At 29.5% G+C, this 27,521-nt stretch overlaps 2 protein-coding genes across 5 annotated transcripts in view; both read left to right on the top strand.

The window, feature by feature from the left end:
* The first annotated feature begins 247 nt into the window (after positions 1 to 247).
* Positions 248 to 5,801, top strand: LOC129971550 (uncharacterized). The gene is made up of 2 exons (XM_056085421.1): positions 248 to 395; positions 4,355 to 5,801. The coding sequence occupies exons 1-2, from the start codon at positions 392 to 394 to the stop codon at positions 5,473 to 5,475; spliced, it is 1,125 nt and encodes a 374-aa protein (XP_055941396.1). The 5' UTR covers positions 248 to 391; the 3' UTR covers positions 5,476 to 5,801.
* Positions 5,802 to 16,072: 10,271 nt separating this feature from the next.
* LOC129971551 (uncharacterized) overlaps positions 16,073 to 27,521 on the top strand; it is a 172,654-nt gene continuing 161,205 nt past the window's right edge. Inside the window, exons 1-2 of one of the 4 annotated variants that reach the window (XM_056085423.1) lie at positions 16,073 to 16,411; positions 18,936 to 21,351. In XM_056085423.1, coding sequence (XP_055941398.1) covers positions 16,408 to 16,411; positions 18,936 to 20,041 — 1,110 coding nt within the window. In that variant the 5' untranslated portion in view covers positions 16,073 to 16,407 and the 3' untranslated portion in view covers positions 20,042 to 21,351. Of the gene's footprint in view, positions 16,412 to 18,932; positions 21,352 to 27,521 lie in introns of those variants that run through there. The other 3 variants (XM_056085424.1, XM_056085426.1, XM_056085422.1) reach the window with 3 other exon arrangements.

Here is a 27,521-nt window from a genome sequence, read left to right as displayed (position 1 = left end):
ATTCCTCAAAAAGTCATATATTAAGTAAAATTATTTATAATGGGTATATAAGGCTAATTTTTATATATAAAAGGTGATGCAACTATTTATTTTAAATTCTTCAGTATCTCAGATAGAAATGATTGATATAGTTTCCGCCAAAATCTCGAAAATCGCCAAATAGGCGATAAAGATCCTTTTATGATTGAAATCTGTTGACAGAATTGCGTCATTTCATCCGGAAGTTGCATAACCGGGATGAAATCAAGGTAAATGTCGTGCAATCGGTTGCAATCATTATGGGTATAAATTTAACAGCAAATCTGATATTTGAAATTCATAACTGCTTGGCCATTACTACAGTTCACGACATGGAATAGAAAGAGAAATTTTAAAATTGCACCTGAAGGAAATGGGTGAGAATGCTTTCTAATTCTTTATTATGCATTTTGTTTTCGTACTATTTTTGTTAGAATTTGATTAGTTTTTGTGTATATAATTAGATATCAATAATAGAAAATCTTTCATTCAAAAAAATGATAGTATAATAAGCATTCAATTGTCTAGTCTTATAAGAATAAATAACTTTCCGTAAAAAAAGAATGTTTGCTATAAGAATAGAAAGTAATAATTTAATTATTATTTTGTTTATTTTATAAGTGCGTGCATTTTCATTGTACAGTTTACGTGATTTTATACTTCTCGCAATTCAGTTACAAATTATTAAATTTATCTGAAAATATGTGCAGTTTTTATTTTTGGTGGATTTAAATATTTTGAGATCCTACGTATTGCACATTATGAGTTTAATCTACACATTTCAACATATTTTTCATATGTTAATTTATTTTACATTAAAATTTCTTTTATTTAATTGAGTTTGTAAACATCTATTTATTTTTATTTAAATATTATAACTCTAGACTGCCCGTAAACCACTTTTATCCACAATATTATTGAAGCAGATGCTCAGTTTTAAAACTTTTTTGATAACTATTAATTGATTAATTATATTGTCCCGTTTTAAAGTAAACACTAAGCTATTTGTACAGCTGTCATATGAAGAGGACGGCACCTGAGTTGGCACCCTATCTCCATATTTCTGCACCACAGTAGCAGGAGAATATTTGCTCTACCGACCATCGGTTTTCGAAAGAATTCAGTCTCGAACTTAGAACTTTCTAGCCCCAAAGATGAGACCTTACTATCATACCACCGCGGTTCATTAATAATTAAGTGAGTTTAATGAAATATATAGGATCTGAACCAATTACACAATTGTTAATAAAGTCTTAAAACTTTATCACCCACAGAATTTCTGTTCTTTAAAAACATTTATCTGATAACTAATAAAATATAATTTTTAATCAAATACATAATTATGTGCATAGCAAAAGAGAAATCTTAATTTTTAAAAACGAATGACGTTAATTAAATAAAATTCACAAATTCATTGTTTCATTTATATAGATAAAAAAAAGTAAAAAAATGGTACTTCCAAAAATTTAAAATTGAAATATTTAATTTTAGATCCAATCCATAGCACAACAAGGTTTTATATAGATTTTATTCAGAATTCAATCAGAAATGTTTTTCAGTTTGAATCGTAAATAACATATGCACAAACCAAATTGAAATGTCTCCTCGAAATTTCCTTCACAATCGCAAACAAAACTCTCGTATAAAGATTGTGTGCCTCAAACAAAGCAATGAATGCCGCGAGATTTCAAATTTTTATTTTCAGAGTCCTGCATATAAGGTGTTTTTACTTTTGTATAATGGTGGAAGAAACAACCAAACGTGCATTTAGGGGGGGGGGGTGGTATGGATTTTATCCTCTCTCTACTAATAATGGAATGGGGAGTGCAAATTCTATATTGGTGGTCCGGTTTCTTTTCAAATAAGGGGTGCAGTATGTAAAATAATGTATCACTAAGAATATCCCCAGAGGGAGGAAGAAGTCAGTTACTTGTGCAGAGCGCAGTCAATAACACGATAAAGAACTTCCGCCGCCTCCATCCCACTTAATGTTTTTCATTCATATGCTTTTCGTTCCATAGCTTAACGTAAACTGACACTTTTGAAGGTTTTTCCAAGGTTAACTGTGGATTGAATCAATCAATTAGTAACGTAACTTCTTCACCACTTATAGTGATTACAAGAACTAAGGGAGGCGGAAGAGTCCATTTCATTGTTTTATGCCTAAAATAGGTCCATATGCCACATATTTTGACTTCTCCATAAGTCAGAGGGTTAATTCTAAATTTGGCATTTTAGTAACAAGAGCGTGCGTGCTAAATTTGATTTCTCTTTTCTCGTTACATATTTCAATGATATGCATATGAAAATATTCACCGATAGACAGGAGAGCCTTGAATTCAATTTAGTTAAAAATTCAATGCACTTCTACGAATCTACGAATCTTCCAACTGCTTATCAAATTTCATTTGCCATGTATTTTTGTTGTAGCGTTCACTTATACTCGACCAATAAATTTATTGTGAATGGAATTCGTCCAGAATTCATTCATGGATTCCTTCAAAATTCATCCAAAATTTGAATTGGTATACAAACAAAACTTCAAATCTTATCTGAGAGACAAGCACAATTCCAAATATATATGTATTTTTTTTCGATCATGGAAATTTCTAAGAAAACTCTGGAGTTCTGATTTGTTGACGATATAAAAAATATACAAAGAAGAAAAATTTCTAAGATAAGGTAAAATAAGAAATTTCTTAAATTCTATTCAAGATAAAGAACTGTTAAAACTGTTGGAAAATGCCTCGTTTTTGTAATGAAAGTGGCTGTATAGGACTTGATAATGTTAACATCCCGTCTGTGACCGAATGAAATTTCTAGCGGTATTTCATGTTTGTGATACTTTATCCAAATGTCGTTAAGTAAAACGTGTAAACTAGAAATTTAATAATTTAGAGATGAAATTTTTGACTCATTTTCGTAACACTGGGTTACTATATAAATAAAATATATCCTGAACTTTTGTTTTTTTATATTGCGCAAAATTGTTATCAGCTGATATTTCTAAAGTAGTAAAGATAATAGTTTGATAACTTTCCCATCGTATTTTTAGATTTTTCATTCGATATTGCATATGAACATTGCAAGAATAAACAGTATTATCCATACCCCTCACCCGAGTAAAGTTGAAGACCTTTATCAAGGCTATGAACACTACGAGTGATAGGATTTTCATTTTTATCGCATGAGATTAACGCGCTTCAAAGCATAAAATCGGAAATTTTGCCATAAATGAAAAACGGAACTTTTGTATTGACTACATGCTATTGTTGAGCAATCAAATCCACATTATCAAAGATGACATGTATACATATCTAACGCAAAAAAAAAAGAAATGGCTACATAGTAAATTTTGCCAAAAAAAAACTCATTGTAAGGCGAATAAAATTTCGTTTTTATTAAATAAATTAAACTTCTACTCCTCTAATATGAAGATTTGGATTTGCATATATACAGGTCGAAAGCACTTAACTGGTTAAAAAGTAATTATGTGAATTGTAGATGGAAAACTTACCCTTCTTTTATAATAAAATGAAAGGCGAAAACAAAATCATAAGCTGTAAGATTTGACATTAAATAGAAGACCTGAATGGACATTAATATTCAATTGTTCCTATGGATAGGAGTGTTATTAGTAATTGAAAACTTCTTTTAACATTAATGGCAACTAAGAATGTTCCTGAAAGACTAAAGGACAATAAAATGAATTTTAGGTGGTAAATGTATGTGCCTAAAATAAGAAGGTTGTGGATTCGATATATTAAAACTTTGCTAACCACGTGATCTGTAACTCTTTAAATTAGTAAGAATCAAATAACACGTATCTAATAGTGTGAAAATTCTAAGAGACCTTGCTGAGCAAGATGTGGTCGTCACCGAGATGAATAATTTTCCTTATTTCAAAATCACTTGCATTTATTTCATTACTTATTAAAATATGAAAAAAATGATGAAAAATTAAAGAATATTTCTCACGGAAATGAAATTAGTACCGAAAAAAAAAAGTGAAAGTTTGAACCTTCCACAATAATTGCACAAGAAATATATTTTATATGAAATTCCAACAGATAAAAGGCAATATGATTATTATATAATTGTAATTAATTGATTATTTAAATAACTTTTGCTCCTTAAGAAATAGAAAATACTTTATTTTCTTTTCTTAAATAATAAATGTGAAAAATGTGGACCATCTGTTTAGGAGGCATAGAACGTGAAGATATGCATAAAAAGCTAAAATGACATTCATATTAAGATAAACAATGCATTCTCACGTTCTTAATTTTAACACAATTCTTTATAGGGATTCTAATTTTTTTATGCATTTTTCTAGGCGCATCTAAAGGAGAAATGTCCTTTGGCGCTTGCGTCATGAAAAGCGAGAGGGATATTGTCCCAGTGGCTGCCTGTCGGGGCTGGACCGACACATGTGACTTCTGCGACAGGAGATTTGGCGACTGGATTGATGCAACTGAGGAACATCTCGCCAAAATACCAACAAAGCAAGGAATCCTTCAGATAGCTTTGAAGTCCAAGAATGTCACAGAAACTGTGAATATAATTTTAGATTGTAAAGACTTACAAAAAAGGGCTTATGAATCTGTGAATGATATCAAATATATCATTGCAGACAAAAAATCCAAATTTAGTAAGAGTGTGATTGTGTATAGATGGCTGACCTTCAATGAAGGTCATGAGAAAATTCTCATTCTCTGTGCCCATTGGTATAATAACGGTGTTCTACCGAGATTTGTCAAATGTTGGCCAGGTTTGGGCATTCTTCAAAAGACAAACTGCCTCACATTTTCAGAACAAAGCCAACAATGGTGTTATCCTAAGAAAGACGCTTTCTGGAAGAAACCAAAGCCGTTGCCTACAAAATCGGTAGAGGTTATAAAAAGTTGTACTTTCACTCGATCCTGTGAAATCTGTGATGCTTTCTTCAGCGAATGGCAGCGTCTGGATGAGGTTATCATCGAAGACAAAGCGCCTTATGCAGCTGGTATCTATATGCTTGCTCTTTCTTGTGAAGAGCATTTCGAAATTGTAGAAATCGGCCACGGTCCACACGTTGTAATAAATATTAAAAAATCTTTAGATAAATATTATTATGCTAGATCCCAAATCTTAAGAAGGCCAGAATATATCCGTAGAAATGATGCTTTCCTCTTGGTACGTTGGATGAAATTGAAAAACCCGGAAAGCGAAAGCTGTTGCTACTTGTACGCTCATTGGCTCAATACTGGAATCAAAGAACTAACGTGCATCGGGAAAAAATTACCAGGAAAGGAATTACTTGAGAAAATCAAGCATTTTGTTATTCGAACCTATGATAATAAGTGGTGTTATGAAACCGAGGTTTTCAAGCAGCACAAAATCACGAAAAGTAAGCAGAGAAGAGATATTTTGAATGAAATGAAGTGCGAAATACGAGATTTCAGATCCAGTGACTGATGGCGGTAAATATATATTTGGTTTATATGTATAATTTATTTGGAATTGCTTCTTTGTTAACTTTATTGTAAACTTGAACTTGAAATAAGTCAATGGAATTACTAAGTCAAATGAACTTGAAATAAGTCAATCTTAACGAAAGAAATTCCACGTGAGGCGCCAATTTGATTTTTGAAATCTTCCGAATATTTTTATGTGATAAAAGTTGCAGTTAATGTTGTAATTTCTTTTAAAAACAAAAAAAAAATCATTTTCATTTACTTAAAACTTCTAAGCATATTAAGGAAGAATATTCAACAGCTCCGATTCCATTTTTTAATGAAATTGTCTATTTTCCATTAAGGAATTAGAAATAAACTATTTTTTACCAAATCGTATATGACTGTTTATTTACATTTATTTGTATAAAACTACTGTTCATTTCAAGATCACGAAACTAGCACTTTTCGAAGCTTTCATTTCGCTAAGGGGCTATATGCAGAAAGACGAGCGTCTATTATGCCTATTAATTCTGTGAATATTTTGAGTTCACCCTGTAACTAAATGTAAATATTTCCTCATTTCATCTTCCCTTTCACCCACTTTTTAACGAAATAAATACCTAACGCATGCGCAAAAGCGTGGAGAGTTTCTGAATCCTGGAATGAACACTAAATGCCTCATGTGGTGCCATTAAAGCATCGAAACTGTTTTGAATTTTTTTATGTTAAGAGACAACAAAGAAATACTAAGTTTATATACTTTTTAGATAAACACAGCTTATGTTTTGATATAAATGGAATCCCCTAAACAAATGGAAAAATATGAGAGTATTTAAATATGATTATGAATTTACATATTACGACAAGCAGAACAATATTATTACATAAAATATATTATTCAATTAAAACTTCTTTTATACTATATAAGTTAAATATAAATATAAAAGAAATTATGTATAAATTTTAATATACTTATTAATAATTATATTCTAATATACAATAACATAAAATATTTAATAATATGTGCCATTTAATTTGTATAACAGCGCAATCCATCTTTGTTTCAAAATTGGAAGTAAAGAACGCAATAAAAATTTGAAAATACAATGAAATTTTTGGTTTTTTTACTCCAAAAATGAAACCTTTAGTTGAATATTGGACAAAATTTTTTAAAAGTTCCCGAAATTCAAGAAAAAATTTGCATCACAATTAAACTGGTATCATTAAAATCAGTTTTTAAAATTGATTTTTTTTAAAAATTAGTTATTGCAATAATATTTTTGGGAGTTATTGCTGATAAGAATTAAGAAAAAATTGTCGTTTAATTATTTTTTTTTTAATTCATCCGGAGGTACACATTTCCGTCTTCCAAAACAAAATTAGAAATTTCAAATTTAGGAACATATAATTTCAAAAATCGGCCCTGTAAGAAACCCTTACAAATACAGGCACACACACGTTTTAATTATTTGTATATATTAAATAAACTGAAGTGCATGAAAACTATTGTCCAGAGTACTGAACACAAATCAGAATAATTAATAAAACAGAAATCTAACCACTTCAGGCATATCATTTCTATTTAAATTAATCCTTTAGAATTCATTTTTGCATATAATTTATAATTTATATTCGTAAATAATTTTGAAATATGCAAAAATGCAAGTTCATATTATAAAACCATTTTGGTTTTGCGATTCGGATGTTTATAACCATTACAAAATTCTGAATAATGAATTCATCGAATATTCATAAAAGAAAAAATTAAAAGTTCTAGAAAATGCTTGATGGTGTGTGGGGAGGGTACTTCACAACAAGCAATACTCCAAAATTAATCGAAGCACTTCAAAAACCCTTTACAATATTTCATTTACAATGAAACGCATTAAAGCTGTCTCAAAAACTATAGAGCTGACATAATAATAACGGTCATTACAGCGTTAATGATGGATTCAAAAGTGAATCCTATCTCATTTGCATAACAATGCAGCGTAAAACGCGCTCTACTTAAAGACTGCCGGGTAGTGGTGAGCAAAACTTTTATACTTGAATAATGTGCCACGAAATACGATATCTCCATGGTTACTGGTACTCGAATGGTTATTTTTTCTTTTTTATTGTTCCAAATCTTTCCACACTTTTGCTTCAGTGATAATCTAGTTAAAGGTAATTGCACGGAAAATAGAAGAGATACTTGGAGAGCAGAGAAGTATCTCTTCTAGAGATACTTGATGTGAAATCTCTTCTTTTTCTCTACATTTGAGGAAGGATTTTTCTCTTACAGCAAGAAAAATGGTTCATACTATCGTAATCACGAAGACTATTCTATAGATTCCTTTCGGTTGTTTAAAGAAATCCAAACTATTATAAGTTTTTTTTAGAAGTGGTAAAAAGAAAATAGTCTTTTTTTAAATTTTATTATTTTTATGACCAGATGGTTTTACTGGTAATACGCTGTTTTTCTTTATTTTTAACCCCAGTTGATTTACTGGGAATAGTAGTTAATAAAACTTTCAGTTAAATATTTTTTGTATCTCGGTCCAATTTTAAAACTGGTAAAAAACGTGACTGGTAAAAAAAGTATATTTTATGTAATTTCTTTTAAGATGTACTTGTCACCTTTGTCGGCTTATTGGAAATAATGTTATTATAACTTACAATTAAATATATATTTAACTTAATCTTGATGGCTTTTTCAGCGAAATATTTTTAAATTCCTAATTTTTATATATATTAAGCTCATTCTTTTTGAAGTCCTATACTGTTATATTATCCAACCGTGGGGGGGGGGATCTTAAACAAGAGTATAAGAAGATTCCGGAACTATACCCACCAAAGTAGTTATAGCCACCTTGGTGAATATAGATATGGTGCAGAATCAACCATTCAGGATAGATGACAGGACATTCCTCCTACGAGAAGGGCTGTTCCGTGGCCGGTGACAGATTTTTGAACTTAACCTTATTTCTCGCCTATGCTGTCGCGGTGTCCGGTTATTCATATTTATTCATGTGACTTCAAGTGGGTTGAAGTAGCTATTTATTGTTACAGCGTTCTATTTGTCTCCACCATAATTTGGTTTTAAATTAAACCTTAATTCTAAGCATATGAAAATTTGAAAAAGTTTATTAAAAGCATATATGATACTGAAAAGAATTCAACACGAGAAAATATGTGGAATCGTTATTTTGTGCATCAGAATGAGGGGGGAAAGGGGGTGGTGACATGTTAACAGCAAAGTGAAATCAATTTAAGTTTCTCTTCAACAAAGAAATATGTAAGTGCAAAATACGTTTAAAATCATTTTTAAAAATTGATTTAAAAAAAAAGCTTTAGTAAAAAATTAGTCAATTCTTTAATTTTCTGTACTGTACTATTTCATTCTCTACTAATTTTCTATATTACATCCAATCATATCAAAAGAAAAAAACAGTGTTTGAAAATAGGTGTACTTTTTTTCATTCATTATAGCTGAAATTAAACCTTAAATGTAGAAAAGACAAAATTTACATTTTTTTAAAGCATGCCTTATACTAAAATTTATTCAACATGTATATTAAATCAAATCTTCCTATCTCGATCAAGAATTATGGAAAAAAAATATTCATGATAAAACTAAAAGCAACAATGAGCTAATTTGAGATTCAATTTAACAAAATAATATATTGCTGAAAAATATACAAAAATGTGAAAAAAAATAGAAAAATAACATGGCAAAAAAATCGTGCCATAGAAAAGAATTTTCTAAATTTTAGGATGTAAAAATTTTATGATGAAATATTTTTTGATGTTACTTGGGAGAAACATCAAAACTTCGAAACAAATCGTACAAAACGCGTCCCATCTCCAAATTTCTCCTCGAATTCCTTCCTACAAAATATATAAAGTCCACTCTTGTAGAAAATTAATACCCACAGCTACGCATTATTATTATTTTCCAGATATAATTATTAACATATATTTATTATTGTTATTATTATTAGATGTAATTTTAAAGTCCGGAAGATAATTACTAATCTTTGATCTAAGCAGCTTTGAAAAACTAAATTGAATTATTGCAGTATTTAATAAGTATACTAAAGAACTTTATAAAAAGAACGCGTTTTTTTTTTATTTTTATTTTTTTACTTTTTTATAACAAACTGCGAAGACTTTAACAAACCTGGGGTAATATAATCGAATTACCATTACGTCAAAGAAAATTCGGTCTTTATATAATTAATATGTGAACTTCTGTATTCTATTATATTACACTACATAAATTATGTGGGTACAGAATAAACAAATATAAATCCATAATAAATCGATTCAGGTACAAAATTTAGCTTGTTATTCAAAAAAATTTAAGATAAATCTTCTGTAAGACGAGTTATCCTTTGAAGAAAATGTTAATACTGTACTTCTGTCTTGCTTCCTCCCAGACTTATATTTCTTCCCGGGCATGCTGTCAGGTTTACGTCAGTTTACTATTTTAAATCTTGCGTAATATCACATGTTTACGAGCAGTTCCCCGTACGTTACTGAAAGTAAGCTTCTTTCTTCCGTAGAGAAATATTTATTTATTTCTTTCTTAGCATGTTTCGAAAAACGAGTAAATAAACTAGCGTTATACTGCGGAGACTTACGGCAGAGCACTGGGGCTTTCGGGCTTGGGTTTTTCAGAATTCAGGATAAAATTTGGGTTTAGAGTCCACGAGTGTAGTTGAAAGATGATAAGGTTTGAAATTCCTGAACAGGATTTTTTTTTAGTTTTTATTGGTTTCTAGATAAAGTAAGGAAGATTTTGACTGGATGAAAATATAAAGATCTTGGCAGATTTTTATATAGAATTTCTTCTTAACCCTTAACTGGGGAGGTGAAATTTTTGGACTTAACTGGGGAGGTGCGGTCTACGAGACTGCATTTCATTTGCACTCAAATTAAATTTTCTAATCAATGCATTAGTGTGAAAAACTGCCAACATATTTTGCGGATATTTTTCTTGATATCTAGATATGTTTTAGAAATTTTTCAAAATATATTATCATTGAAAAAAGTAAATGCGTCAGAACATACATTTTCTTCTCAAATTACATGTTACAATAAATAGTATTCTTGAAAAAGCATATTACTTTTTACATCATATTTAATTTTACAATATATGAATGTATATAGAAGACAATATAATGTAAAATTTATCAATTATATGAAAAATAAAGAAAATGACAATGGGTAAATTTGGTCCTTTTTTTATCGGCTTGTGTGACTTTCATAGCACGGTTTTCTAGGGCATTTTAAACATACAGGTTAAGAACTAGTATAAAAATCAACCTATAAATTATATATATATATCATGGTATATTAATATATTTTATAAATTTTTCAAAATACATTATCATTAGAAAAATTAATTATGTTTGAACATACATATCAAAATCAGTTGAATGCGAACTTTCATCGAAAAACTCTTCTGTACAATTATCCTTATCACTAAAATCACTATCTGCTTCATTTAAAAGTGTCTGGAGCACTGCTTCATAAAAGGATCAGTAAACTGGATGATATTTCGGGGTCCAAATTTTAGCGCCATCTGCTAAGCCTTGTTTATCACTGGGACACTAACAGGGAGATGCGGTCTTAGAGACCGCGCTCGAAGAAACAGCTGAATTATTTTTAAAATCTGCTGAAATCCATTGAAAAAGTGCACTGTATTCAAGGTCATAAAACTGGAAGCTACAGGATCAATCCCTTCAATTGAGCTAAAAATAGAATAGGGGTGACAGAAAATCCATCGCTAGCGGTCTCACAGACCGCACGTCCCCAGTTAAGGGTTAATATCTAAATTAATTCTCCTCCAAAGCACCACTTATTTTATCACAATTATTTGTTTAAATTTGATATAACCTGTATAGCACTGAAAGCCATGTGATACTGGACAATACTGTTCAGAATTATACGGTAAAATACAATATTGTAAATATTGCAGTATAATCATGCAATATTATTCTTTTAGGAATAATCGGAAACAAATGTAATCAAGTAACAATCAATCAGGAATCAAGTATTATTTTTAATCAAATCATTAAAAAATGTTTCTACTTTTTTTACGCATTATGTGTACGAAAAAAAGGCATTGTAATTGTCGAAGAATCCGATGAGCAAATTTTGATTAATCTCTTCAGATCTCTAAAAAACAATTTTGAAATTTTAACAATCTATTTGTTTGCTTGTTCGTTGAATTGTCTATTGTGAACTCAAAAACTACTTTCAACTAGAAGGTTGAAATTTTAAGAAAGGTCTTTAATAGTACTTTTGAAAGAAATTCATTAACAGGAAATTTGTTTATCTGTTTGACCCAATGCAAGTGAACCTGCTAACTATTAAACGTTATATAATTAAAATTTCACACTCAGTATATCAAGAATAGATTTACATTCTGTACTTAGAATGTCAAAAGTTTGACATTCTATCAGATAGTCTATAGAAAAAAAAAGTCCAATGTTTTAGATGAATGAAATGAGGCATAAACCTCATTGCTTCAATTGTAATTCCATTCCTACTATTAGCTCACACACTCTCTCTCCCTATATATATTTATATATCTTGTTCAAATTTTCAATCGTTAATAAAATACATTTTATTCATCCACTCAAGTTCAAATACATTTTTTTAAACTTGTAATGGATGACACTTGGTGTTAATGCAGTTTTTTCAAATATTAATTCATTCAATTATTAAATTTAATTAAATTTTAGTACTTTAAATAGAGTTTTAGCAGTTTGTGATGAAACGTGAAATCAACAGGCAGTAGTTCCATCGGTAAAAGGCAAGGATTTCAGTATTTTTCACGTGAAGGTGAAGAATGCGAGTTCAATTCTTGCGAAAGTAGGAATTCACTATATTATATTATATATATTACTTGTTTTCTGGTAAAATTTTACTTTCATTCGGTACAGAAAGAATCAAACTGCAAATCTTGTTTTAATCACCAAACTAAAAAACAAAACAATCACGTGCTGGGTTTCGAGAAAAACAAATCATGGCAATTCTTGGTGTTTATGTCTTCTCTCACGATCCATAAGGGAAAGAGGTAATATAGAATTTTTATTATGGTGTTTGTGAAAACATTTCATGTAGATATCTCAAGCTGGTTTTTAAACATTATATATTATTTTGTTTTCTTAATACAAACTCATCTTATTTTAATTCATTTAATGAATGTTTACATTCATTATATTTTATAACTTAAATAGAATTTTAAAAAATTTTACTTAAAACATTTTATGTGCGATTAAATACCCTATTATTTTCCCCTTGAGCAGAAAGCGTCCCCTTGTGGCGTTTTACAGAAGCCTCTTGTGGCGTTTACAGACAAGCAGTTGAACGGGAGGCCTGCATCCTGAGGTCGACTTTTTTTCTATGCGCAACCCTTAGCTAACACCGAATGCTTTCAATTGGAAACAGTGGAATCCCTCCACCATACTGTTCGACTTACTTGTGTATGTGTTTCGTTTTTGTAAATTGTGTAGCTGTGTTTGTGCAGATTAAAAATGTTATATTTATAATCGGGCAGTTCAGTAGAAAATCGCAACACACTCACTTTACTGTTACTTTAGAGTATTTTCACTTTTCTATATTTTTTAAGCAATAACTTTACCCAACTTTAATTTTAAAAAAGTATTTCCTACTTTCGTCCACATTAATAAAATTTCTAAAATTTCGTCATTTTAATTATTTGAAATGATTGCATTAATTGATTTAACAAAATGCAACATTTACTTCAAGGATACAATAGAATATAATTCCCAGCTTTATATTAAACATAAAATGCTTTATACATCGATTATTGAAAATGAATTAACATAATAGGTTTATGAAGATTGAGACCAATTAGTTTAAGACAAGAGAAATGAAACAAAACAATTCAAAGATGTTAAAATTCTTCAAACCACGAATTTCAGAAAGAGCCTTCAATTCAAATCGTTTCAATTTAATAAAATCCCTTTCAGTAAACCCTTATTACCTTCCTTGTAGGGTGCTCTACAAAATCGCTTTTCTTCGGAACAGCACCTTATTAAATTTAAACTTCCGTTCCTGGATTAAATTATTAATGCACGGCTGTTTCGATCAGTAGATCCTTATGTTTAAAGTGATCTTTATTAAGGATAGTAGTGGAAAGGTATTGGAACATTTCTTCGCTTTCAAAGCACAATGAAGATAAAATTTAGGTATCAAATTTAAGAAAAGGTTCTATTTCAGAAGCACAATTTTAGCAAGGAAACTTCTGATAAACCTTTGTTAAATGCGCTTGTTACGACTCGTAATATATGTAGTGATCTGAAATTCTAAACTTTATTTTTAAGACCGAATTTTTATTTCAATTTTAATTAAATACCTAAAATGCAAAATATCCATGAATTATTCTTTGAATAAAAAAGTAATTTCACGTATGCAATTTTACAAAGTATTTAAGTAAAGATTAAAATCAATAGTTCAAGCAATTTCATTTATTTTCATTTTTCTTTCGGTAAAAGCTTATAGTGTTCATTTTGGATCTATGCCAAGGGGATTTCAGCATTCAAATAATCAGATACATCCGAAATGCTTTAAAAGCAATACAATTATATAAAGTAAAAAAAGAACAGTAAATAAAGACAGCGCATCGTTATTTCTATTATTTCGTTTTAATTAGAAACAGAAAAATCGGCACAATGTACAAGTTTGAAAAATATTCAGACATATTCATTTTTTTTTTTTTAACTTTCTTGAAAAGTTATCGAAATTGATTTATCATCAAGTATACATTTGATGAAGTTTCATAGAATAATATTCATCAAAAGATACAGCATGGCATTGGAGTGATTTTATTAAGGGTCGACGGACTTGCAGACTTTCGTGGACTGATCGTGCTTTTTTCCTGACTGATCATCTTTATTGTTCTCATGCTTTATGCCATTATATCCGATTAATCTAGGCATGACGAATTGTTCCTTTCATAATTTTTTTCAGTTATTCCCTGATTTACGTCAACTTAACCTCTATTCTTCGAAAGGTATACTGACTTCAATGAATTGGAGACAATGTCTAGATCGTTTCAAATAATTCACCATGATGATTTGTTTGGGCAATCGAAACGGATCGCTACAAGCTAATTAGTGATCACTAGAACCAGCGGATTTGCTATGTATTTATATATAGGAGATCTGTCCCTTGTTATTTTGATTAGTACAACCGATTCTTTGTATCGTAATCACTACCTATACTATAACTGCAACAGGGAAACTTGCATGTTTGCAGACACAACGGCACCATGCAATGGAAGGGCGATATACATACTCAGATTATGGAAACAACGAAATGTACTGAAAGAGAGTTCAGATTTTATTTTAAAAACCCTACCAGTATGTGCAATCAAATGAAATATGGTTAATACAGTTTCGAGAAGATCAGATAAATTTTTGTATCAGGGAAGTGTGTGTATATAATTTCTTCTATGAAATATACCCAAATCGGTTTACTGGTAGAGTTGGGCCATTTTTATGGCTTCGACATTATCCCGATTTCTCACCACTCGATTTCGTTTTCATAAGATATATAAAAAATCAAATTTATACCAGACGTTCGCAGCGTCTAGTAATTAAGAAATCAAATCATCGCAGAAACTGTTATGGACTCTGGAAACTCGAAACCATATATGGGAAAAAAATAGAAAACTGATTTGATATTCTGCAAGCAGCAAAAAATGCTTATGTTGATATGAATAAATATAAAATTTATTCAATTGACACATAAAATTCACTGTTTTTATCTTCTAATTTTAAATTAATTGTAATTTATAAATTTATGGCACCTTTTAAGTTGTATCTTTTTTCTTTATTTCCAGAATACAAAAGTGTTACAATTATTACGAATATACAATTTGAATTATTACAGAAAAAAATAGAAGAAAAATTTGCGACTTTAAGGGTGGCGAACTGAGACATCAAAATTCAAGTTTCTGACCTCTGGCGATGGAGGATTAAAACTAACTTCATTAACCTTTACTGTCCGAAGATCGGCGATGACAGCCAAAAGAAGAGTGGAACTTGGATATGTATTAAAAATTCGGTATGATTTTGCAAAATTCTATACATTAATCGAAATACATGCATTAAAAAAATTATTAGCGAAAAAAAAAGTGCATTGTTTAATTTTTTTTTTTTTTTTTTTTTTTTTTACAATATTTTAAAAACACTTATGGGTTTTGTTTCGCAACGTTTTTGGAAACAGCTTTTAAATTTAACTTGTATTCATTATGCAAGTGGAATTTATATATTGAGAAATAGTGCACTTTTCTTTTTCTTCCTTACACTTAAAAGTCCGATATGATCAGCAAAATATTTCATGTTGGCGATGACTTTTATTTAATTTTACTAATAGAAATATGCATATCAATTGCTCTTGACGAGGAAACAATTTGAATTCATTCTGAAAATTTAATAATAGACTCAATTTGATTCTATACAAATATGATTTATCTAAGGATGTCTTAAAATTATTTAGACTTCATTTTAAATATCAAAATATTTCTATCAATTGCCCATTTTTTTCCTAACATCCATAATGATTTATTATTGTTTTCAACATATTCCACACATATTCTTTACATTTCTTTAGTAACAGGCACAATGAATAAACGCTCCATAAAAATGAAGCCAAAATTCTGCACAAACCTATAGCCAACAATGCCAAAAAAGCGATAAAGTTACCTTTTAGGTGAGAAGAAAGCAAGAAAGAGTTGCACCACGTTGCGTTGAATCTACAACCATTAGCGATAAACGAAGTTCTTTTTCTCAATGTTATGCAATCTCCGTCCTGTAGATAATAAACAAACAAGCTCTACGGACGGCTATCCCAGTTATTTAGCCGGCGCTGCGCGTTTCATACACGGTGAAAAATTAGTGGTAATTTTTAAAACTACTTTGTGTGGTAAATGGGTAAGATTTCTTTAGTTTTTAGTTAGCATTTTATTTATAATTTCATTTTATTCTGATGTGAACTTTTAACGAATTATTTTGTTTGTGAATATTCTTACTTATTATTTAAAATTGTTATGCTTTTTTTATTTTTATCGAATGAAATGAACATTTTTCTCAAATGTCTTGTGTACTAATACATGTGAATATGTGTATGCTTGTTATATGCATTGGCACTCTAACAGAACAAACAATTTGATCCTGACGTTGCAAACCTGATTACATGTTTGGAACTCAGGGAGAATGTTCAACTCAGGGCGATTTTTTTTAAGTTTCTTATATCAAGCAGTGTTTTTTTTTTTTAATTTTCGAGATAAAATTTGTTGTTTTTTCTTGTATTAGAATCAGAAAATGAAAGTATTTTAATGGTCAAAAAAATAGATGCCAAGATTTTGATGTTTTCTTCATTTCAGAGCTATTCGAGTCCGAAAAGCACAGTTTTGTGATTGTATCTGTCTGAGTTACTAAAAAAGTAACTCAGAAACATTTTGTGCAAGATTGGCACGTGACCTGAACACCATACTTACAGATATCTATCAAATTTTATACCGAATCTATTCACTGGAAATATGGTTGTTGAGTACAAGTGAATACGTAAATTGTACAAAAGACAATTAAATAATTAAGCTTCAAAATGTAAGGATTTAGGCTAGTCAGATTTTACGTTTAAAATATAGATAAATAGTAAATTTGGAACAAAATTCATCAAGAGGGTAGTCGTCTTTCGATCTATTTTCTTGCATATGTATTTGTAAATGCAATAACTAAAAGTGCGTACAACTTAGATAAATTTTGCATGAGAATGTTTCTAGAATTGAAAATTCTGTGTCGCATTTTGACTTCTGTCGATCAAAAAAAAGACGTCTAAAACAAATATTTGATTTTTTTAATATATTATAAGTCACGAAATTTTAACGTGTGGGACTTTAAAAAAAATGCACTCTTTTTTCCAAAATGTACAATTTTAAAAGAGAGAGGTTCTTATAAAATAATTCTTATACAGTAGTAAACTTCTAGAAAATCATTTTTGCTAGCTACTTATTAATTTTTGAAGTTAGATTTTTGAAAGAAGGATTAAATCACGAAAGCGTTTTTCTTTTTTATTGTTTCAAATAATTTATATAATTTTTTAGCTAAGAATTAAAAATTTAGACAATTATCAGGACATTTTTGAAATCGATATTGGTCTTGCAAATAGTTGCCATACTTTAATTTAGAACTTTCAGTAGGCATAAATGGATACTGGAGATAAAGAATAGTTGGCAAGAAAAATTGACTTATGGAATAAATAAAACTATTGGTAGACTAGAGTTTCTAGTCTATCAATAAATTTTTCTATAGTCTATCAATAAGGTTTCTAGAAGGAATTTTTGAACTTAGAACATTTAATTAACTTTTGTTCAATAAGAACATAAAATATATAATTTTATGCACGGCATCTGCTCAGGCCAAGTATATTGTGTATTCTTCTATCATATTATTCATAATTATTCTCTTAATGATATATTTCTTCTAAATTAAGATTTCAAAACAATTATATATCAATATTTCGGAAAATTAATTCTACTTTCAAGTAATATATCCAAAATTTCTTACACAATTCAAACGTAAAATATATATAATGTAGTTTTCATTTTTCATATTTGGGATTATTTCATAAAAGTTCAATTAGTTCATAAAAGGAATTTTTTCGTATTCAAAACTAGCTGCTTTTTTCGATCATTTGGTTTGCTGGGAATATCGATTATATGTAATTTCAGTGAAATTTGTTAGACGTAATTTCAAGCTCACGATTCTGTCAAAGTTTCAGAAGAAAAAAAACATTTTAATAAATATGCATATGTATATGTATATTTAATGGCTTGCTATAGTATCTTTATAACGGCAACCATTTTTAAGACATCATATCGCTATTAAGAATTGGTATTTTAACTTTTTTTTATTCATCTTTTCAATTGCACAGATATTAAACTTAAACTGAAAATTAGTTATTAATTATAAATTAAAATTGCAAATTATCTTTATGTAATCTCTTCTTCTCTTGCTTCCAAAATAAAGGAAGAAAATCATGCGATTGATTATCAGATACAACAATGAAAAAGCTTTGAATTTCAAGACAACAATGCAATCAAAATTTGGAAATTAGGCACAAAAATGTCAATAAAATTCAGGAGGCGTTTGTACTACTATTAAATTGGTATCATAAAAAAAACGATTTTTAAAATTCTTAAGCGATTGAAAATTTGTTTTCTGCAATTATATTGTCGGAAGTTATTGTAAAAAGTGAAAAAATTAGCTTAAATTTAAGTTGTTCTAATTAAAAAAAATCGCTTTAAGGTTCGCAGTACTTTTTTTACAAAATATATATGTGTTAAATTTGATAGTTGTAAACTATCTGGCCTGCAGAGCATCAACAGGCACATGCACCTTCATTATTATTTTTGATATTTATCCTGATACTAACGAAAGTTGATCTTTACAGCAGAATCTAAAGAAGGAATGCCTCCTGAAGGTTGTTCCGTCGAGAAATATGATATTGTCCCTGTGGATTCTTGTCAAGGTTGGGACACGACTTACGTAGACGCCTGCGTCTTCTGCGATAGGAGATTTGGGGAATGGAGAAAAGCAAATGAAGAGAATCTGGCCACAACACCAGCAAAACCTGGAATTTTAGAAATGGCTATAAAATACGACAACAAGCTAGAAATTGCTAAAATAATTCTTGATACTAGGAACATTCAAAAAGTGGTGCATGAAAATGTGGATCATATCAAACAAATCATCAAAACAGACAAAAAATACAAATACAAATGTCCAGGCATTGTTTGTAGATGGGTAACATACAAAAAAGATAAAGAAAGAGAAGTTGCTATTTTATGTGCACATTGGCACAATTATGGTGTTTTACCACCACTTCAGAAAGATTGGCCTGGATTGGACATTCTTCAAAAGACAGACTATCTTACATTCTCAGTTGAGCTCCAAAAGTGGTGCTACTCCACGAAAACCAATTTCTGTAAGACACCAATGGAAATAGAGGTTGTTAAAAGCTGTACCTGGACACAATGTGAAATCTGTGATACTTATTTTACCCAATGGAAAAAACTGGACTCCGTCATTGCGAATGACAAGGCACCTGATGTTATTGGAATCTATATGGTTGCCATCAGTTGTGAGAGGCAAATAAAAATTTTTGAAATTTTCTGTTTACCTTCCGTGTTTACCAGCATTAAATTTAATTTAGAAGGCATTTATAAATTCAGGCAACATGTCTTGACGGAAAATGAGTATGCCGATAAAAATGCATTTTTTCTTGTTCGATGGATGGAACTCGAAAATGTCAGAAGTGACATAGCTTGTTTCTTGTACGCTCATTGGTTGAATGCTGAACCTATCCCATTGTATAGAGACTTAAAGGGAAAGGAAGCAGTTGAAAGAAATAGACATTTTATTTTTCGGACAAATGATAAGAAATGGTGTTATAAAATAGATACTTTTAAACAAGCTAGGACAAATAAATGTAAGTATCAAAAATTTATTCTGAATGAACTGGAAGAAGATGTACTGTACGTCGATTGCAGTAATAATTAATAGTATAAAACATAAATTATTTATTTGTAAATAAGGTTAATTATTTCTATGCCATCTGTACAAATTATCCTAATTCTTCGTTGTAGAAATTCTTAATTTCAGAGGTTATATATTTTATATTTATTTGTGCAAAAAGAAATTATTTACGAATTCAAAAAGCAAAAGTTTACTATTAAAATCCTTTGTTGATTCATTGATTATATGCATCTTCGTGTATTTCTAAGGAGGAAAAATGATACCTCAGTTTTATATACAATTATATTGGCGTTTATTATTAAGACAAATAAAGCTCTCTGTAATGAAATCTATAAATAACTTGTCTATTTTTAAGACTTTAGTTATTCGATGAAATTACCAGAAATTTATTATTACCATTCATTTTGCGCCTCATATTTTAATTATTAAAATTTAGTAACAGGAAAATACAATGATTTAAATAAATAAAATTTGGTGTAACTTATTCTTGAGTTGTACCATTTATATGCGTGTGAAAGAATAGATCGATGGAAGGTCAACGCCTTGACGGATTTGGTTCTAAATCTCTGACGGAGCTGCACTTAAGATGCTGAAACTTTGAATCAAATATTTTCCTTCTCTCTTATTGTATTTTATTACCCACTTGTATTCGGATGGACAGGCTTCTTTTGAATAGATTTCATCCAAACTCTAATAGAAATCTATAAATTGATGTAAACATCATAACCCAAATTTCATCTATCTAGCTGAAAGCGGTTCTTGACTATTATGTCAAAGACAGGTACATACATGCAGATATAATTCTAAATATTTGTTTCTCGAACTGAGGGAAGTTTGAAATGCACAGATTCAGCAAATTCTAGAGTATTCTAGATTACATTTTTTTAAATTTTTTTATGATTATATCCTTTTATATATATTTCGCATACAAGTATATCCCTATATGAAAATTAAAAGCTTTATTAAACATTCTTTTGAAATCATTCATTGGATATACTGAATGAACCCTCCATCTAACTAATTGACCCAACCCGGCCATGCAAGTTTTAACTAACAGGCCTGGGACGAGTTATTTTTTCAAACGAGAAATTCAGAGTGTAAAATGCAAACGTCCTTAGCGATAATTTGCTTTACATTCATTCTCGTAAATAGATACCGGTTTCAAAGACTCATTATTATAAAACATTCGAAACCGGATTAGTGGTAAAAAGATTAAACGAGAATTAATAGTCCGATAGACGTATAATAAAGAAATTAAATAATTTTAATTAACTAATATTAACTACTAACAATCATTTATTCGAGTGTTCACTATTTATTTAGTATAAAATATGATGGAAATTTTTTGGTGCAGCATCGCATTTTTGTCAGTACAAAAAAAAAATTCCAGCATTTTTTTTTACTGAAAATTAAAATAGATTTTTGTTCTTTGATTCAAGAATGAAATATAAATAGCTAGATTGAAAAAAAAACAACAACAGTTGATTAATTATCGTTATTATCGATAGACAATTATTATCGAAATATTTTTAATCGACAGCAATAATCAGTAACAAATAGAAATTAATAAATTATGCAACTGTTATCTTCCTTGTATTGTGCATTCTTACGTATTCTGGTGATGATTAGGTGCATCTACGGAAGATGCATTTCGCGAAAAAAAATGATAGAATGTTAGGGATCATTCTGTTCTATGCCATAAAACATTTTTGATGCCTGCAATATTTTCCAGAAATAATGATCTATTGAGAGCATATAGTGCACAGTCGTCAACAACAATAACAAAAGAACAGCTCTGTAACTTTGTTATTTTTTATCGCAATTGGTGTCAATAGAAATGGCTTAAAAGGACAGGTTTGTTGAGATAGAGATATCCGAGTTATAGGTAATTAACTACTATCTCGAAATTCTTCCATTGTGGAAATCGGGTTATTGTAATAATTTGATCCAACAGGCCTTTTTATGCATGTGTATCAAATTTGATTCCGAAATTGGCAGTAGTTCTTAAGATACATTTAATTTTGTTCACTAAAACATCCACTCCCAAAAGAGCCAACCCATCTGGGTCGTATATTAAGTAAATCTAGGCTTGTTAATAGCAAAATAAGACTTTTTTTCGCGTTTGTATTCACAGGAATTTGGAAAAAATAAATTACACTATTCCGATTTATATGAATATGACTATTCAAAATGCTTTGTTTTTATTTAAATATTGAAGCGTTTCCATTAATTTTAAAATTAATCTATCATTTTAGTGTATACCGCCCTAAGAAATTAATATCTTAATTTTTATTATTTCTGTCAGAAACCAACGCTACTAGAGGTCGGTAAAAATAGTATCCGGACAAAATGTGTGTTTGTATCTGAACTTAATTTGTGTTGTTTGAAATCTGTAATACTTATTTTAGTCAGTGGGGGAAAAAACCTTCAGAATGTCTGTCCGAATGATAAGATTCCAAGATTCATCTAGAATCGATGTATTGTACTTGCCGAAAGTTGCGCCCGACGAATAGAAGTATTGGAAATTGTCTATGGTCCACTCACGGTTGAATGTGCCTATGCTTTATGTGGGTATATGTGGAAGTTGAAAAATTGATAGCAATATAATTCAGTAAATAAAGGGTTAAGTGGTTTTGAAACCGACAAGCTGACATACGAAACTCCAAAAATGTGTTTTTCGGACTTGAGAAGATCTGAAACATGGAGTTTGGGCAAGATCTCGTGTTCGAATTTTTTTAAAGGGGACAGTACTTCCTCTGTTATTAATAAAAATACCCATTTGTGTGTTATTTTAGGCAAACAGTACAAGGCATATATTTTCAAAGCATATAAATGGTAACTACTCCTATATATATTTTAAGCCTACTCTAACATAATATTTCGTCAGAAATACAATTTATTATGATTCTTTATTATTTTTCATTCTTATAGCTAGTAGATGCTGTTAATAATAAACTTAATCACAAATATCACCAATGCATTAATTACTCTTGGCTAATATTCACCATAAAAATCGCGTGACGATTTCTGCTCATCAATACACACTCCTCGTTTTCTTCTTTTATGGAAAATATTCCATCTCCAAAATATAAACAAATATCAGAATAAAATAGGTTTATTTAAACCAAACCATTTATACACTGAATTCAATCACATTTAAATAGTTCCAAAAACACATCTTAAATGTATATCGAATTGTTTATCCATTTAGAAAGCGAATTTTCAGAAGTGGAACCTACATTTGACATTCGAACATGCTTTTGTGTAAGATGTATGCCGTACACATTCGATTTTTCGATACAAGCCAGAACCTTAATTGCCGCTCGCATTGATTGAGTATCTGACAATTCCCCATAGTTCTTTGAAATCCATTTACATTCCTGGAAAATGCTCACCCAGCGAACGATGATGCAGATTATCGGAAATAAAATGCTCCTAACTATATGTTATAGATATTTATTCTGGTATTTAAAACATGATGACATTAGCAAAATAGAAGCTTAACCAGGAAACCGATGAGAAAACTTTCGCACATTGGTTGCGTGGGATACTCATTGTTGTATGTGATTTCATCTTTTGTTGAAATATGGAAATGAAATATTCAGCAAAGTGTAGTTATATTTTAGGTATGCGACTACGTTGAAAAGTCGATTTTTTTTTTTAGAAATTATGAATATTTTAATTTTATATTCTTAATGATTCAGCAGGTTTCTTTATAAAACTGATAGAATTTCTTTTTTAAGTCTATTTTTTTTTGGGGGGGGGAGTCACACTGATTTTTATATTTGAATTTACATACGTTTTAATGCTATTTTACAACTTTAGATGCTACTTTTTCAAATTCTAATCTTTTGTTTTAATTTATGATGTTAGGAAATTTCGTCATTAAGGCTCTAAATTCCAAATTCTTTTGTCTCCCGTACTTTATTCTAAAATGATGCAATTCATTTTGAACCTGCTATTGTGTGTCCTTAGTTTGAGTAAATCACTTCACTTGACATCAAACATATAGCTATTTAATCTACATCGTATCTGACATTAAGTCAACCCGATAACTGTAGCTAATATGCAAATATAAGAATTAAGACATGATATAAATACATATCATTATGTTTAAAATGTGGTTAGTGCTGGTGTCAGGTCCTGTAATGACTGTCTATATATTTAAGTTTTTCCATCATATCTGTAAATAGTTCATGCGTTTTATTTTATTTAGTCTTAATAAATTATGTTTAAATTAAACTTTTCCTTTTTTCAGACCCAATCTTTGGAGTCTTTATTTGTCATCATTTCCACTGCAATACTCTAATATCAAGCGGCTGAATTTCCAGTCGTTATGTAATATCACTTTAACAGATGTTTTTCTAAAGAAAATTCTATCTGAGAAATTTCTAAATTCTTTCTAAGAAAAACAGTTTGGTTCAAATATGGTATAATTTCTCAATAGATTCTGCAGTTCCTGAACTAGAAGATAAGTAATATTTCATTTAGAAATATTCTGCATTTGTTTTAATGCTTCACAAAGTGAAAAAAATGAAAAATGTCATTACTTATAATTTGAATCCCGGTATTTAAAGAATGGATAGGAATACAGCTTATTTCTTTTAGTTCAGGAGCCAGATTAAATATTTCTTAAGCTAATCTCCAAAATTTGATAAACGTCTAAACTAGACAATTTTTGCTTTATATATCTTTTAAGCTCACAAAAAGCTCTTTTTCCTAATTTTAAAAGAATTTTCGCCATTTAACTAATATATTTTGTTTTTACAGATGTTTTCATTCATTTTTATGCAAACATTCAAAAAATATAACTTTTTTTAACGTTTATCAAAATTTTATCCAGAACATAATCATATGCCTTAATAAATTAAAATGAACATATTTACAATTCATATTTTTTATTATTAATAAAATATGCCGAGTAAATAATTTCTGAACTAATGCTTTACGTAAATTTTCAACACGTCTCACGTCAGTCACATCAGGGTTCGACAGTGTATCGCTAAGGATTTATATACCAGTCTTCAGGCGAATATTTTTTATGTTATATTAAAAACTAATGCGGTTAGATTTCTTTCGATTGCCAGTTTGGCACAGTTTTTGCGAATAGGCAATTTTCAAACAGAATGGGACTAAGAAAATTAGATGAACAACGTGTGTCAATTGCACCAATTTGAAAAAAAATTATCAATTTCATAGAATTTTGATAAGCTTTCTGATGAAATTCAGCAATAGAAATCTCATCTGAATTTATATATAGTTCTTGCATTTTATAAAGTATTGCAGGATTTTTTTTTTAAATTCACAGTTAAATGAAATGTTAGTTAATATTTGAAATATTTTCAGAATGTTAGTTAAGAAAAAAAATGAAATGTTGAATGAATGTCTATAATCACTTTTTTTACTTGAATAATTATATTTCTCACTTTAATAATAATTTACTTTAATAATTATATAATCACTTTTAATATTTAATAATTAACATAAATTGAGTGTTATAACACTGAGGATACACAAAAAAATTTCTCTGGAATTCATTATAACAGCAAATGCAAAAGTAAACGTATTTTAACAGGATCAATAAGAAGAGATTTTAGTCTCCAGTTTCAAAAAATCATATTTCATAATTAAAGTTACTGAATTAAGGCTCTATGGATGTTATTTTGGCAAACATGATTCTGGTTGATTACGAAAAAAGGCTCGTCTATTCCTGCACTAGGTAAAACCAATTGAAATGACGGGAACAAATTATTTATATAAACTTTGGGGCAATAGAAAAAATATATGAGGCAGTTTTTGATCTACGATATCACCATGTCTTTAATAGTTTAACTTTTAATTCGAACTAAATTTTAAGAAAAAAAAATGCTTTGATTCTAGGTAAATGGAATAAGTTACGTTCGAGATCCGTAAAAAATACTTTAATAATTTATCCATCTCTGTATGCTTTATATGAATTGAGGAAAGAGGGGTATTGAGTACAGAAATCTTTTCTAACAATAAATATAAATGCACACATGCGTGCGTCCGTACGCGTGCTTTGGCTCTTTTTTAGGCCACACCATTTTATCTACAGGTACCAAATTTGTTATATACATACCTTGTAGGGTGGGAATGTGCATCCAGGAGTGGTTTTTTTTTATATTTTAATTTGAAATGTAATTAAAAAATTCGAGCTGAATTTTGCCATTTTCCACTATATTTTCCAAAAATATCTCGGCACAAAAATTTGTACACCTTCTTAAAATTTATAAAATCATCTTCCATTATTTTATTTTAACAATCATTCAAATTTGCCTGAATTTTGACTGTTTTTAAGAAGAAATCTTGAATTACTTTCCAATCATGGATTACATTGCTGCTCTGCAATTCAATGTTTTTTTTAAATATTTAATCGTTTGATTTTCTCCTATTGTTGAAAGTTGAAGAAGGATTCCATTTAATATCTATACAGTTTACAAGATAAATTTTTAAAAAAGATAAAGTTAAAATATCGCGAACTTGCAATGAAAGGTAAACCACACATTTACGTTTTTAATAGCGCTATGAATCTTGAAACTGATCCCCATTAGAAAGGTTCATGTCCACAATGAAGAGAACATATGATGAACATATGAGAACATTAAATGGCTGAAAATTTAATCGAATCATGGACATGAAAACATATCTAAACGATTTAATTGAAATTAAATATAATCAATAATTGAAGCGAACCTACAAGGTTGACTAGTAAAATATAGGATCCAAAGTTACGCAATATAGTAATATTAACGTTTTGCACTGGGATGCCCCCCCCCCCTTCAGGCACCATTCAAGACGGTGCATCATTTTGATTTTTTTTTTTAATTTTGATTTTTAAAAATTTCTATAGATTGGCAAGAAGATGTAGATTAATTTTTCAGGGAAATTCAACTTTAAAAAAATAAGACTCATTTTTCGAGGCAATAAAGTATTAGGTCAGTTATGCATCGAATTACTTTTTCGAGCTCAAATGTTTGATGCTACACAGTATTGCAGAAAGCGTTACAGTACAAGGAGAAATATAGAATCTCTGGACATAAAGAGAACAGGTAAAAAGTTGCATAAATTAGATCAAATACAGCATTGTCAAAAAATAACATCACTTTCGAGATCTGGAAATGTTCCCAAGGGTAAATTGCGAGTTAAATGTAAATGACTAAAATCTGCTATGAAAAAGTGCATATTTTTACATTTCGTTTTATCTTTCGTGATTAAACGCCATGATTCAAACAGATAAAAAAAAAAGATTTTTTTAACGATTAACTAATTATAACATAACTGCAATAAAGTAATTGTTACTAAGCGTCTCATTTGTCTTAACTAAAAATGCTTAAAAACAAAAGAAAGGTTAGCTGAAAAATATGTAAATAATTTCTAAGTATCATTTTCTAACACTATGTTGCATGTTAAGAGTCATTAAATACAGTAGCCTATGTTAAATAGATTTTTCTGCATGTATCCGTGTGTCAATTATGAGGATTTT

Source organism: Argiope bruennichi, chromosome 6, assembly GCF_947563725.1.
Source record: "Argiope bruennichi chromosome 6, qqArgBrue1.1, whole genome shotgun sequence".
In the NCBI taxonomy this organism is placed as follows: Eukaryota; Metazoa; Arthropoda; class Arachnida; order Araneae; family Araneidae; genus Argiope; species Argiope bruennichi.
The sequence above is the reverse complement of the archived record's forward strand: the minus strand, read 5'-3'. Positions and strand labels throughout refer to the sequence as shown.